Source organism: Erithacus rubecula (assembly GCF_903797595.1).
Source record: "Erithacus rubecula genome assembly, chromosome: 3".
Lineage (NCBI taxonomy): Eukaryota > Metazoa > Chordata > Aves > Passeriformes > Muscicapidae > Erithacus > Erithacus rubecula.
In genome coordinates, this window is record NC_136689.1 from 100,216,857 (window position 1) to 100,232,588 (window position 15,732).

The following is a 15,732-nucleotide window of genomic DNA, read 5'->3' on the forward strand; positions in this document are numbered from 1 at the left end:
ACACCACATTAGGGACAAGGATGAATATATTTGTATCCTTCTTACCCAAGGCATCCTCAAGAAAGCAAAAGCAAATGTAACATGAATGTTGAAAGTAGCAAGCATTTTTCAGCCTTACAATGCTGTATCTCTTGAACATCTCCTTTATTCCTGTGCCATCAAGTAGTTTTGGTCTACTGTCTATAGAATTGCTATTTGCACTGTTTATTAATATGTTCATCAATAGTCTTGCTGTATTTCATGAATAATTAAATGTTCCTGTTTTGGCCAAAAAATTCCAATAAAATAAAAGCCTTAATTGGCTTCCTCTCAGCTACTCATGGCATGATCAGATAGCCCTGTCTCCAGCTGTTAATTTCACTAAACATTGATGTATAGGTTCCGCCAACACAATTATGGAAAATTCTGCATATTCTTTGAAAAATATTGATGAAATCAGAGACTGTAGGATAGAATTTTTTCTAGACATATATTGACATATTAAACAGGATTGAGGTGTGAGAGTGATTTAGATCTTGTGTTTGGAGTGATTTTGTGCAGAACAATTGTCCACTAAATATTTAAGAAAAGCAACACTTCTTTCTTCAATGTTGAGCATTGAATAAATATACTTATTCTTTCCTTCCTGAAAGTTTTACTATGGTACATGATTGGGTTTTTTCCTAATTCATTGCACTTTCAGTGCTGTGGCAGCAGTAATATGCCAGGTAAAATGAAGCTATATTCCAGTAAATGCTTTTGTGGGACTTTTTAATCACAATTGTTATGATAAAATAAATGTTTTCAGTGCTGTTGCACCAGAAAAAAAACAGCAGAAAAACCCTCTCAATGCGTCCAGCAGTCTAGGAGATGGGAATAAATAACTACCACTCCTTTTTGTTACTCAGGTTGGTTTCTCCCTTTTGTTTTTGGCTTGATTTTTCTATCACTTTCTGGGTTTTGCTTCTTTGTTTGTTCATTCTTTTTTTCCTCCTCTTTTAAAACTAATATTTCATAACCCTATGATCTTCTGCTTTCACAAGCATTTTCTGTTATTCTTCTTATGTGTTCATCTGATTTCTTTTGGGCAGATTATCCTATCTTCTGCTTTTTTCTCCAGTACTTCCCCATAAAAGATCCATTGACAGCTCAGACTCAAAATACATGCTTTTTCTCCTAAACATTTCCATCCTACTTGCCATCTAAGCTCATATAGCAGTCCTTAGCCAATCTTCCTCCACAATTTTTTTTTTGAAAGCCTGTCGCTTTCTTCCTATACAGACAAATGTCACTTTTCATAAGCTTTTTCACTTTTTACCACTTCTTGCACATCCTCCTTAGCATCCATATTGCTAGTCCATCCAAAACACGGCTGGTAACATGGCTGTTCTCATTGGTCAAACCACAGATACATCTTTTAAGCTTGTTTTTAGTTACAATATTCTGCCCAGATCAAGTGTTTCCTGACCCCAGCCATTTTGCTCTATCAGTATATTAAGGCTGCATTTCCTTAATATTTCCATTACATCACCTGTGCCTGTCATGACTTCACTATGCTATAAATTATTGGTCCTTTTGGTTCTTTGCCTACATATACTGTTTCTTCCACAGTCTATGAAAATCTCATAGCTATTCAGATAGGGAAAAAATGAAAATCAATCACTGTTTTAGGGCATGTCCCAGTTAATTGTACTCTTTCATATCTTTCTCCTATCTTTGAGGTAAAGTTTAAATTTTTTTATCTTATATAGCACACTAGTCTATTTTTAGCTTTAAGAGGATTTATCAATCATCCTAAGGACTGTTGCATGACTGAAAATGGATTTAAGTAAAAAAAAAACTGGTTGGAGTTTTGTTTTCATAAGCCTTGATGTATAAAAGATACACATAAATAGCAAAAACTGGACTATATTTTATTTTATCCCTATATCCTTTAGAAGTGGTATCCTCTTTAGAGAAGAACTTTGCTTGATGGGGTATCTTTGTTCAAGTCACATTTTCAATTACCTAAGTAATTAATCTACTTCTACATCCCTTTGGATGTTTCTTGATTACACAGCGTAATAGATCATATTTTTTAAAACTATGGTGGGGATGTAAAATTCTCTTTAGAAGTGCTAAGGATGGTCACTGTAGTGTAATTGACAAGTACAACTCACTGAATATATTATTTTCCTGCTTTTAAAGGTGCCTTTAGCCATTCTCCTTTTTAGATAAATCAGTCAGCTTATCCATTTGGAATATTTCAAGAGGCTTTTGTGGTATTTTGAAAACTTTTTCTTTAATTCAAAGTCTCCTGAGAAGGAACATTTTCTGCATTGCAGGGTTCTAGTGAGGGGGAATAAAAAGCAGGACATTCAGATTAGCTTTGAAGCATATTGAAAAAAATAAAGTTCCTCTTGGTCTTGCCACAGATTCATAAGAAAATATAGAATAAGTTCTGATGAAGTGCAGAGTATGTTTTTCCAGACTGACATTAATTTAGTGCTATTTTAGAAAACTTCATTGTTACCAATTTGCTAGTGAGTACAATGTCCACAACCTATTAAAACATGAACTTTAGCTGAGAGAATGCTGGAGGAGCATAGTGGAAACCTGTTTGCTATGCATGTTTGTCCTTACTCCAAGAAAGATCTCAAGAGCTGCATTTCCAAAAATATTATGTAATTAGCCCTGCCAGAAAGGAATAAAGTAGCTGAGTGACTTCCATATCAATGCAATATAAGAAAGCATCCTCTGAGGATTGCTCCACCCTTCAGCTTCTCAGACTGCTTTGCCACACCTGAAACATCATAATTTACATGTTAGTAGCTCATAGGTTGCTTACAGACTTTTGCCAGAGTTGGGACTGAAATGAGGGTATCTGACCTCAAAACAGAGTGGTTAATATATCGCTTGGGATGAAGATTTCCATTTTCAGCTTGTTGTAATCCACATTCTACAGCATTGTGAGTCACTTCAGGGACAAAAAAGTGCAATCAAAAATTGTTATTGTTATTAACTGTTATTATTGTGTGAAAGGTTTGGCTATCCCAGTTCTTTAAATGGTAGGAGTATGTAAAGATATTTGAACACTGCTTAGTATAGTGAAAAAAATATTGAGAAATAAATCAAGGCATGCATTAGCAGAAGATGGGATTTTTTTAGTGAGTAGGAGCCAGCAAATAGTAAATACAAACCACAGATATGTATGCTGTTAAATAGTTGGTTTGGCTTTGTTTTGACAGTTAGTGTAACATATTGGTTTTTTATCCTTTATTTATAAAGAACTTAAGGAACTGCTTTGCTGTTGTCTTGAGATGCTTACAGTCCAGGCAGACAACATGGAGATTGAGTAAAGATATTCTCTGAAGTTAGAGAAAAGTTTCCCATCCATTGCACTATGCTTTGTGTTTGGCCCAAAGAAGCCCAGAAAGTGCTCCATTAAAGAAAAGATCTTTTTTAATGTGTCCATTTGGTCTTGAAAATACACAGATGAGAAAATATGCCATGAGGCATCCTGGGAGGTCCTGTCCATGAATGTGTTCAGGACTGAGGTTTCAGAGTAGTGGTGGCAATACCTTGCTTTCCAAATCAGAAAACTTTTCTGGCTTCTGTTTGCAGCTAGTGGAACAAGATCATTTTTCTTGTGTGTTGCTTAGATATCCTTATCACCATGTTGGGCATGGGAAAGATTAAAGATAAGAAGAGTCTGAGAATGTTTATTCCAATTACTTTTACAGTAAGAAACAAAGAATGGTAAGCGTGCACGTGCTGTCTATTCTCTCAGCTTGAATATCTCATGGCTTCTGTTGTATTTCTTTCTTCCAGGCCTTTCTCTGAGCTCTGCCAGCCGCACAGCCATACGTGTTAGATGACTTTGGGACTGGTTTCTCATCAGCGATGAAGGGATTATCTGGCGGCCGCAGTCACCATCACGGGGTGGCCTGTGACCCTGCCTGTGACAGCCTGCCTCACCACCAGGACAGGAAGCCATATTTGTTAAACCCGGTGGACCCCCACCCCGCAGACCACCCTTACTACACTCAAAGGAACTCTTTCCAGGCCGAGTGCATGGTGCCCTACAATGATCAGATTGCCAGCAGCACGTTCCCCCGGAGGCACTACAGCTCCCACCACGAACTCAAGGACGAATGCGCACTGGTTCCCCACGGAACTGCCAACAAGACCAACCGCATCCCTGCCAACCTTTTGGACCAGTTTGAGCGGCAGCTGCCCCTGAACAGGGATGGCTACCACACTCTGCAGTACAAGCGCACTGCCATGGAGCACCGCAGCGACAGCCCGGGCAGGATCCGGCACCTGGTGCACTCCGTCCAAAAGCTCTTCACCAAGTCCCACTCGCTGGAAGGACCGTCCAAGGGCAGCGTCAATGGGGGGAAAGCGAGCCCGGAGGAGTCACAGACCATGAGGTATGGGAAGCGCAGCAAGAGTAAAGAAAGGCGATCAGAAGGTAAGCCCAGGTCCAATGCCTCAGGATGGTGGAGTTCAGATGACAACTTGGACAATGATGTTTGCATTTATCATGGTCCCAGTGGGGTCATGACCATGGGAAGATGCCCTGACCGCTCTTCTTCCCAATACTTTATGGAAGCCTATAACACTATTAGCGAACATACTGTGAAGTCCTCCAGAAGCAATAATGATGTCAAATGCTCTACCTGTGCAAACCTGCCTGTGAATTTGGACTCCCAGTTAATGAAGAAAAGCTCTTGGTCCTCTACATTAACCGTGAGCAGAGCCCGTGAAGTTTACCAGAAAGCATCAGTTAACATGGACCAGACAGTGGTGAAGGCAGAGACGTGTCAGCAGGAACGGTCATGTCAGTACCTCCAGGTACAGTGTGGAGAACTGGTTGCTGTTAACTGTGCCCTGCCTTGTCTCAGGTGTTTGTGGGGGATGGAGGTTTGCTCTGTCTCAACTTTCCCCAGAGGTCACTGATCACCAAACAAGGGGTGCTGCTGCTAAAATTAAAAATATATCAGCTCTTTTTTTTTTTTTTTTTTTTTTTTTTTGTACAGAATTAAGTATTTCAAAGTAACAGTTAATGTTAGAACAGGATTATTTATTTTTTTTTTCATGTTGGAGAAAAAGACCTTTCTGTGTACCTTTTGAATTTATAAGGCTGTCACAGTAGGGGTATGGGGAATTTGATGTTTTAGTGCTTTCATTTAGCATTTCAATGTCAATTAACTGAATGTTACCAGGATACAAATTCTTTGATTTCTGTAATTTCAATTTCGCTTTCATTTAGTGCTCATTTTTTATGAAAGCTTTGAAGACCCTTTTGAGAAACTATGGGGTACCTTAATACTTGCTCCAGCAGGAAAACAACCTACTTTTCTTTTTGCCATAGAATATAAATTCTCTTAAAACAGTTATTGTAATGTGTCCAGATTTGTTTATCAGGCTATTCCTCTTTTTTTTTATGGCTCTGAGTCAAAAATAAAAAATCAAAAGGGTGAAATTATTGCTTGTTCTGATTATACATTTTAGGAGTACATCACCTACTCCCTCACAAGCTGTTTGCAGTTAATACAGCGTCACTATTTTTCACCAGTATTGTATCTTTAAATGTCAAGAATCAGATGTCTCCTCTTGGAGCTATCATACTGCCGGTGAATGTTTGTGGCAGGAACATGGATCAGAAAATATGAAAACTGTTTCATCCTTAGGAGAGCTTTGGATAGCTTTTATGCACTTTAAAAGAAGCACTTATGGCACATCTAAGTGTGTGTGTAAGATGGAACAACGTTGCACAGAGAAGAGAGAAGACCATGAGGAAAAAAGAGGTTTGCTAAGATGATTCCGTTTCATTTTAATGTAGTGGGACTCTTTTCTATTTGTATAGAACTGTAGCAAGTGTCTCATATGGGTGCTTTAATGAGACAGCTTCCACATTCTGTTGTTTAAGTCAGTATGCAGAGAAAGCGTAGGACTGAGGCATCAGCATTTAAAAATTGATCTTAAAAGGTTTTATGGAGTGTCATGCAAAATAATTTTGAATGCCAGCCTCTGGGATTCTAAGTCTTAAATGTAAAGGAATAGATATGTATATTTGCTATCAATTCTTTAGGAGAGTGGGGTGGGGGAAGAGGGGGCAATACAAATGCTCAGTGTGTTTACAGCTCTGTGTATGGGCTGGGGAGGGAGAGGGGTTTCAAAATAGCCTCAGGTTGCAACCTTTTGAGATTTTGTGGTTTTTTATTAAGTATCTTTTGTGTGAATTTTGTGAGTAAGAAGAAATCATAACTTTAGTCTTGATTGTTATGGGTACTTTGAACCCTGAGATCTCTTTTGTTGGTATTTTTGTTTACTCCTTCAGCCTGCTCTTGGGTTTAGATAAAATAGCTGACAATTCAGTATGTGACCAGATGGCTAGAAAAGAGTGAAAAACTGTGCCAGCATCAGCTTTAAATGAACACCTCCATAGGGACCTTTAGATAATGTTTAACTGACAGGAATAGACTCCTCAAGTGGAATTAGAGGACATTATCTGTGTCTCTATGAAAATATGTCCAACAATTGTCAAGGGCAAGAATGAATAACTAAATTCTCAGTGTAGAATAACTGCATTCTCACTGTATTTCCCATTCTGACTGTTAGTTCTATTTCAGTTTTCACATAATTTTGTTTCATTCTTTCTAATTGCATGCCACTGTAAAATCAAAGGAAATATAATTGGTTTGTAGCTGGTTGTTTTTCATTTAAAAGGAGAATCTTTACCAGGCATCAGTTAACATTGGAAGTAATATTCAAACAGAGTACAGTAGATTTGAAGAAGCAGGTCAGGATTATTCTTCTCTCTTGGCAGCTTGAAGGGATGACAAATGCACGTAGGTATTTAAAAAGTCAGTCTATTTTGAATGCATCCCGTTGCTTTTCTCTTCACTATATCACTTATCTTTTTACACTGCAAGCCCTTTGGGACTTGGACTTTGTTCCTTTTTGTGTTTCCACAATGCCCAGCACAATGGGGCACAGAACCTAAATGAGGCCTTTTGTCTGTCCTGCAATATAAATACATATTAAGAGCAGCAGAGTTCTACTCTGTTTGTGAGTTGTGGAGTTACTCTGTGTGTCTGTTATTTCCCAGATGCCCTTCTCATTATTGTATCAAAAGATTGGTGTCCTGTGTTAAAACAACAGAAAATTTTAAAAAATTTTAAAAATTTTAAAAAGCTACAAATTCAACAACAGCACTGGACAACCCTGACAATTTAATTTCATTGTTATAATGCTTCTTTGTTGCTTTCTTTAACTCACTAAATGTTAAATAGATGCTTTTATCAACTCACTTGTTATTTAAGTTGTTTTCTGTGGTCCAGGACATAAACTCTCAGGATATAAACTCTGATCTTTTCAAGCACAGCTACTTATTCATTCAATCTCTTCTTATCACACTATCTGAATTCAATGAAGGAGTGACTTTTTTTCAACTCGAGGTGCTCAGATCTATCAGGATAAAGAAAATTATCCTAGATCTAAGTATATCAAAGATCACAGGTGACATTGACTTCACATTTGTTTGTAAGGGCTTTTATCACAGAAGTATCTGCATGAATTCTCAGTGTAAAGGCATAGAAATAGCAAACAATTATTTCACTTGCTGTGATATTTTCCACTGGACTGTTCTGTAGAAGGAGTTGGCAATAGTTTGTATTACAGATGGGCTTATTTCTCATGATTTGGAATTCGAATCAACTGCAGAGTCCTCCTGCATTGCACTGTCTTTCTTTACCAAGCTCCACTTCCAGCCCTGGTGCTGAGGCACAGTTCCATCCTTGAAGTTCTAGGGGAGGCTTGAGTCTCTGCATCCTCAGAAACACATATAGGATAGTCTAAAGACTGTCAAGAAAATCTTTTCCTCTTACTTGCATTTTGGGAATGGGATTTCATTTTTATCTTCTATTTCTCCTTTCAAGAATGAGCAGCTGGATAGTAGAAAGATAAGGTTCTTTTTTTGAGCTGATTTTTATTTCAGAGAAGTGCTGCTATTTGATCCAGCTTTAGAGTTGGACTACACTGGAGCAAGGTGAGAAGGAACTGTTCATGTTTTATCAAAATGTTTCTTCAAAATGGTTTTCCACCCTTAAAAGAAAACCATTTAAAGCAGTGGACAGCCTCTACTTCTCTGCTAGCTTCTTCTCTGGAAAAAATATTAAATTAAGCAAAACTATCAAAGACAAAACATAAGCAGCCGTCCTTTGCTGCTAACAATAGGGTCTAAATATATGGGGAGATATTTTTGACAGTCTTGTTTTCTATGAATTTACATTTTTTTGGAGCTAATAGTGTATCAAATACACTACAGAGTTAGTCTCTGGTTATAGTTTTGCAATTTAATGTTCCCTGTAGTTACCATTCCTGTTGTCCTTGGTCCATTTGTTAAGAGACTGAGAAAAATACAAATAATTATATTTTTCAAATTAATTTTCTTTTCTTATGTGGGTCAGTCAAAAGTTTTCATTGCAACTGATGACACTCATATCAGTTGTGTCAGACACTTGAGGCTAAGGATGGAAATTTTACTTCTGAAAACTGAAGTGCAGAAGGTGGGGCAACAGTGCAGTTGTTCAAGCAACATTCAGTGCAGTCATCACTTTGCTTGTCCTTTGGTGGGATACTGTGAGAAATGATATTAAAAAATATAAATCAAGTTTCTGGGTGTAATAACAATTTTCCAGTGACAAAGGGTTCTGATTAGTACTGCACTCAGTTTCCTGGGTGAAGCCTGCCTAATATGCATTGGTATGCAATGTGTAGTGCTAAGAAACCCATTATCCAAATTATTTGTTTTCCAGTCTCAGGACAAGGCACAGTTTCTTAGGAAAGACAGCTGAATTCCCAGACAGCCTCTTTTTGTTACCTATGTCCATGGATAACCAAATAGACCTAAGGGTCAGGGTGTTAATAAGGACCAGTAAGTGCAATATGATTTGTTAACATGATACCTTACATTAAAAAGTGTTTTTCCTTATGAAACAGAAATTTATGTTAGATCTGTTGTACTAAGTTTATCTATGCAAGTTTTTTCTGCATTTTCAGTTTGTGTTTTCCTCCTTTATGGTATTTGCATTTCAGATGCAGCTACCATATTCAAATTAGTCTTCCAGGATATCCATATATATACATATTTATATATATATACACCATATATATATATAAAAGTTGTATTAACATCCATTATTGTAGATCTTCCATTTTTCATGTATCTAATGACTTGCCTTTTTTAGCTAATATTCCATTATAAATTGAAAACTAATGAAGCACGTTATTTCTCTTTCAATTTTCAGTCAGAGCTGCAAGTACATGAGCTATAAGTTTCAAGTTTTTTTTTTTTTTTATGAGCTCATGCAAAAGATAATTCTTAGTAAAGGTAGTTAAACAATTTGTACAAATGTGAAATCAAGTGTCAAATGTTTTAATGTATTCTAGGTCAACTTCCAGGTAATTCAGTACTCATTAAAACATTTGGAAATTATTAAATAGTCTTGAATTTCCAAATGAACTAGTATCTAAGCATATTAATACTGAAAAGAATATTCTCAGAAAGCTAATTTATTTTGGTTTTAAAATTGTGAGATGGGTAATGTGAATAATGGCTATAGCTAGGGAATTTCTGGAAAATATAGATTAGGCACCAAAAGAGCTTATTTACAAAATGTATATTACTAACAGATAATTTCATTAAACTGACATCTTGGTTATTTAACCTACCTGCAAACCCATCCAAGATGTGATTGCTATACTGAGAGAAGTATGAAGGAGAGTATTTCAATTTACTCATCTTCCTCATCTTTGCAGTCCCTTAATTTAACTCAAAAACAAAACAAACAAAAGAAACTACCCAAAATTGGCAGCTGTGTTGGTGATAATGATCTTGCCACTCATTTCACCTTAACAATTGGTGCATTCTTATTTGCTTAATTGAGAGCTGTGCTGACCTTTGTTGTTTTGAGTAATGGGGGACCTCCTAAGTATGAAGAGGACTCTTCAACAGCAATTTCACCTGCAATTTTATCTGCTCATGGTCTGTATTTTTCCATCCTTTAGTTTTATTGCCATCCTCTAGCTTCTAAGTATTGAGTATACTGGCACTGACGTTATTTTTTCCAGATTAACTTGAATTACTGTCGGTTCATTCTGTCAGCATCCCTAATTTCTAATACTTCATCCATTAATGAACAAAATTCTGGCAGCTGGAACCTGTTGCTGGCATACTGTTTATAGGATTTAGCAACCTGCCTGGGTGACACTACATTGCATGTACTGTTAGGTCCAAAATGTTTACTGAAATGATGGCTGCACCTGCAACCAGTATTTGGTATCTGTTCCAGTTCCTTCATGGATGAGGTTTGTTTCAGTCATGGATCTGATTCCTTTCCATAGCCTTAAATATTTGTAGTATTCCACTCTTGTTCTTTTCAGTAATTTCACTGTAAAAAAAACCCAAAAAATTGATAAAACAAAAAGTCTTCAAGACAAGTCAAGTCCAGCAAAGAGGATCATCTCAATCTGCCTCTGAGTTTGAAACCTTGGCTTTTATTGTGGAAACACAAGAAGAAGGTGGGGAACAAAACACTGGGCAATGATATATTTTTCTCAGTCAGTGCAAAGTAGTATAAAGTATTTCTCTTCATCCAGCTACTGAGCTGAGGTTTTTTCCATGTTTCAAGAATGGAATTCACAGTACAGATCTTGAGTGAGGAAATACTACAGTGCCAGAAGAGTGGTTTGAGCTGGGTTATCTGGCCATAGTTTTTGTTCTGCTTTACAAATGCTCTTGTGCTGTTGTTCTTGCACAGGTGAGGTTCTGTCACTAGTGAATTAAACAATAGGAACATCAATCTGTTGTATATTGTTTGTCCTTTCATCCTCTTACCCTGAAACTGTGCAATGGACTGTCTTCTTTGGGCTTCTGATAGATATGCTTCTCTCACCAAAGACTACACCATGTGTCGTGCAGTTGGATAAGGCAGTGTGACAGTTCTCAAGGGCCAGGGCTTCCAAGTACAGTCTCTGAGTTGTGTTCAGGAGTCTTTGATACAAGTAAGTTTGTGTCTAATTTTGCTTTGCTGAGATAACCCCAGCCTGCTAACCAGTTTGTTATGAAATCTTTGAGGTTTCCTGGTCTGTAGCAATTCATTTCCAGTAGATGAGAGTCAAGACTATGACCTTGATTTCATATCCTATGGGACACTCCCATAGAACACAGGTGACCATGTGGAGTTGCTGAGAAGACATTCTTTGATGTTCTGAAGCCAGGACAGTTTCCTTATAGCCAAATGAAAGCTTATTTCACAGGTGTATAGCATTGCTGTAGTCTAACAGAAATAACTGTAGAAGTGTCAGTGAAGTCTGTCCACTGGCCACTAAAACGTGGCAGAATCCAACAGCCAGGAGGAGATGGCAGTTTAAGGGCATCACTTAGAGCTGCTCTCACAGAACTGTGAGAACTGTGCTCTCACATTAGCAAAGCACCAGATTACTGAGTTACAGTCAGCCAAAAGAAACAGCATAAGGGCTGCTTCTCAAAATGCTCTCCCCACCACATCTGTTTTCTTCCAAGGATACAGATTCAGCTACATGTTCTCCACCCACTAGCCAGTTTCCTGCTGTCTGCATGATAGGGAGCTTGTGCCTGTGTGCAGTGACAGAAAGGTAAAATGGCATCTCATCTAACAATATTGCTTTGGATGCCAAGCAGCCACTGCATGCAGGTGTTGAAGTGACTCACCACAAAAGAAGATATAAAGAAGAAATGAGAGAACATTTCTCTATTGCTAGTCATTGAAAGTGTCCTTTTAGGGATTTGTATTTGTGTTAGCAGTCATTCTGTCATCCTTAATTGGGCAAGAAACCATATGTCATTATAACCAATACCACTGAATGCTTCAAGGGTACTGAGAAAGATGAGAACAAATGTCTGCCCTCTGCCACTGGAGAATATCATCCATGAGAGTCACTGGAGCAGTTCTAGCTTGAGGACCTGGCCAAGAGTCCTGCTCTGTGACCTTCAGTCATGTTCACCTCAGCTAATGGATCTGGTGGTTGCTGTTTGGCTTCCTTTCTGCAGGTGTTTATGGGTGCCAAACTTGTAAGGCAGTGGATGGAATCATTGTGTCTGTGTGCACCTCTTCATGGCTGGTTGGATTTTTACATGCAAAGCAGGAGGAGAAAAATTTATCTGGAATCAAGACACTGTAATTTCATTTAGAAGATGCACCTTCCTCTTCATGAAATGGAGTGTGAATCAGATTGATGAGCCAGCGGTCAAGACACCTTTTGGTGAATTAACATCCTAAACTGGAGTGGTGCTTGAAGAATTTTGTCTGTTGGCTGACTCTCTCAGGATTCATACTGTTTTAAAGACTTTCCAAACTACTGTTATGTGAAGGAAGATTTCAGTTCTTCACCCTGTTTGTTCAGGTTTGATGCAAGGGGTGGGCACAGGATACAGGAAGTAATGCTCTGTCTTGGACAGGTGTTTGTTCTGGTGTTAATTTCCCTCTTGTAAAAAAATATGGAGATAAGTCAGCTAAATTATATTTATTAAATTTATAGTACAACATGATTGCTCAAATAGTACAAGCTAAAGCAAATATTGCTGCAGATACTGAGCATATTAAATTTATCCTAAATAAAGGCAACCCTCCTAACTGCCTTTTGAAAACACTTGAGGCTTATTAAACATATATTTTTCTTTCTGCTTTCTAAGGCTTCCGGTTTTTTTGCATACTTCAGTGATTCTTAACATATACACTGATAGAAAGAAATGCTACTCATCCTTATTGGTCTGATTAATTCAGTATTCATAGCCTAGGAATAGGCTCAGTAAGTGGAAGATGGCAATTGAAACTTCCTTTACAGCATGCAGAAGAGGCATAATAATGGCTAAGAAGACCAAATTGCATGGGTTTGAAAAACCTGCACTGAGCAGTCATTAGGCATTGTTCTTCAGTTGTGTGATTTCATTTCATTAAGCATTTGCATACTAATAGAAAGCTAGAGTTACAAGTCTACTGCTGTGTGTGATAGTTAGCCACTCCTTCCAGTCCTTTTGTTTACTTCTATAGTCATCCACATTGCTTTGGCAAAGCACAGGCAGAAGCTTTAATGATTTCATCTGCAATAAACCAAAGCAAACTAGAGATCAATAATGAACTTAATTTGCTATAGAGACAGTCTGTTTGCTATTTCATCCAGCAAGGTAAGTTAATAACTATTTGAGGGGAAAAATATATTTCAAAAAGGAAATCAGATATTCTAATTTAATTGTTCAGAAATTGAATTTTAAAAATGTTTTCTTTGCCTTTATTATTACAATCTGGGTTTATTTCACATAGTACTACATGTGATCTTATAAAGTGAATGCTTTAAAACTGTGGGGCTAGCACACCTGTTTGTTTTGTTTCTTTATTAGGGGTCCTAGACTATCTATTAAAAAATGCAGTTCCCTTCTATCACAAAATGTGTTAAAGGAAATGACAGGTCAGTACAACCAGGCTAATGACAAAGTATGAACACTTGCAAAGCAACATAAATTTAGTTAAAGATTAGGACAGGTAATCTATACACTAAATGATGTTAAATCCAGGTAAGATTTTGGCTAGTAGCAGTATTTCATCTTTATAGTCTGCTCTGTTTACAAAAAAATGTTATATCAGCCATTTAATCAAAAGAAAGAAACTGTTGTCAGGCTTAGTATTCATGCATGTAGCAATTTATTGCCAGGGGTTTGCTGAAGTTTTAAATTTCAGTAAGCTGCATGGATCAGAGGCCTTTGCTGAATATTTTCTGTCTCTATACAAGCAAAAATGGTATTCTGTTTCACTATGCTTTTTGTATAAGTGAAGTACACTCTTGATTTCTAGGCTTGTAAAGATTTGTACACGAGATTGAAGATAATTTAGAGAATGAAGTGTTTCCAGGATCATTATTATTTTGATAGTGTGAATAATAATAGTTCTATTAAAATAAAACCAATGTTCATTGTTAGATCTGAGTTTAGCTCTTCCCCCTTTTTCATGAGAGTTAAAACAATCATGCAAGTGATGTTCCCTCTTGTTATTCTTGTACTGGAAAAATGGTATTGCCAAGGTAATTGGATAATATGATTTTCTTAAAAGCATGAAACAGCTTTATCTCAAGTATGTCAATCTTAATCCCATCAATCCTCTAAGGCAGAAGATACTGTGCATTTGCACTTGTGTGCAGTGTAGTATGTGACCTTGCAAGGCATAATTTTGGCCATTCCAATAAAGTAAGAGCCTGTGGGAACATTTGTGCAGACCCCCTGACTGAAAAAATAAGAGAGCTGGGAGTTCACATAGACATTTCTCCCAGAAGAAAACACACTACAGGATGTGTAATACCATATGCATAGAAACAGAATGCACAAAATAATCTGATTGATTTTATTTTTGAAGTTTGCATTTTGGAGAGGGCTTTATGTTTTACTTTTTTCTCATCACATACAACACTTTGTTGCAACATGAACTGCACTTGTCTGCATGAGCTGTTACAGCCAATATTTTTTAGGCACCAAAAAAGCACTCTGAAAATCAGGTCACTTCTTTTAGGAGGTATTGCTCGAGGTATTTGACTGTGGGGGCAGTAGTATTAAAATGTTGACATTATTTTATCTGCCTGAAATGAAAGAAAATGCTGAGCTTTAAGGGGTATTTGTCCTACTCAAGTAAGGCACAGACAGAGACCCTTTCATAAGAAGCATTACAATTGTTAATAGCTGAGGCAGAACTTCTCAAGTGTTTCTTTACCCTGCAAATACTCTTTATATGTTATATGGTGCCTTACAATTTTTTCCTACACCAAATTCTGAAATCAGGGTTTCTTGCCCTTGTGAATGTGATAGAAGAAATAAGAAAAAAATAAGATAAAGGGGAGCTGGACCCAAATTTTCATCTACAAAATCAATTACATACTGAAATTTTGCTGTAAACAAACAAACAATAAAATAGAGTAAAAACAACATTTAGGAAAAGAAAAAACCCAGACTTAAATATCTGCACAAAAACCCCCCATGGTCAAACTTTAACTAAAATAGCTTTTTAATCAAATACCCATTACATTCTTGTATTGCAACTTTTTCTAGGCAGGTGAGGTAGTTTTTACAAACACTCTGGTTTCCCCAGTGTGTTCTGTGAAATTAGAAGCATATCTGGGTTGGTATTTTAGTAAGTTTTCTGAATCTGGATGGCTTTTTAGCCACAGCCATCATTTCCTCTTTGGCACACATAGGGTTTACCATTAAACCCACGATGTGAAAATGGAAATTGGGTCACTTTTGTGTAATTTCCTTTGGTTTTGCACACGCAGGTGACTTCCAATGCCCAAAGTAGCCAATGGGTTTGTGGCTCTCACTGAGGCTGCTTTGCCCTGGTTTCTGTGTGAGCAGCTCAGCTTTCTTTCTCAGCAACTAATGTACTTTTTAAAAGTGGAAAAGCTACTAAAACACAGTGGTTGTTTTTTCTGTGATTGTTCCCTTCTCTGACAGGAGCAGAGCTCAAATTGGAAACTTCCAATCATATTATACAAATTGAGGGACTAGAGAAATGCATTCAAACCCTCATCATGGTACACAGTGTTTGCATGTGTAAATAGAAAGTTTTGGTGTAAATCCACTGCAACCAGCATTCCAAACCTGGCCTATTGTATCTAAATAATTTTGAAAAACTTTGAGATAGAAGCTCTTGTACTTATACGTGGGGTTATCAATAAGAGACCTCA

The 15,732-nt window shown here is 37.3% G+C and overlaps 1 protein-coding gene across 16 annotated transcripts in view; it reads left to right on the plus strand.

Moving 5' to 3' along the window:
• DLGAP1 (DLG associated protein 1) overlaps positions 1–15,732 on the plus strand; it is a 394,622-nt gene that overhangs the window by 253,747 nt on the left and 125,143 nt on the right. For 14 of the 16 annotated variants that reach the window (XM_079300752.1, XM_079300753.1, XM_079300744.1 and 11 more), the window contains one exon: positions 3,790–4,815. In XM_079300752.1, coding sequence (XP_079156878.1) covers positions 3,862–4,815 — 954 coding nt within the window. In that variant the 5' untranslated portion in view covers positions 3,790–3,861. Of the gene's footprint in view, positions 1–3,789; positions 4,816–5,209; positions 5,772–15,732 lie in introns of those variants that run through there. The other 2 variants (XM_079300751.1, XM_079300750.1) reach the window with 2 other exon arrangements.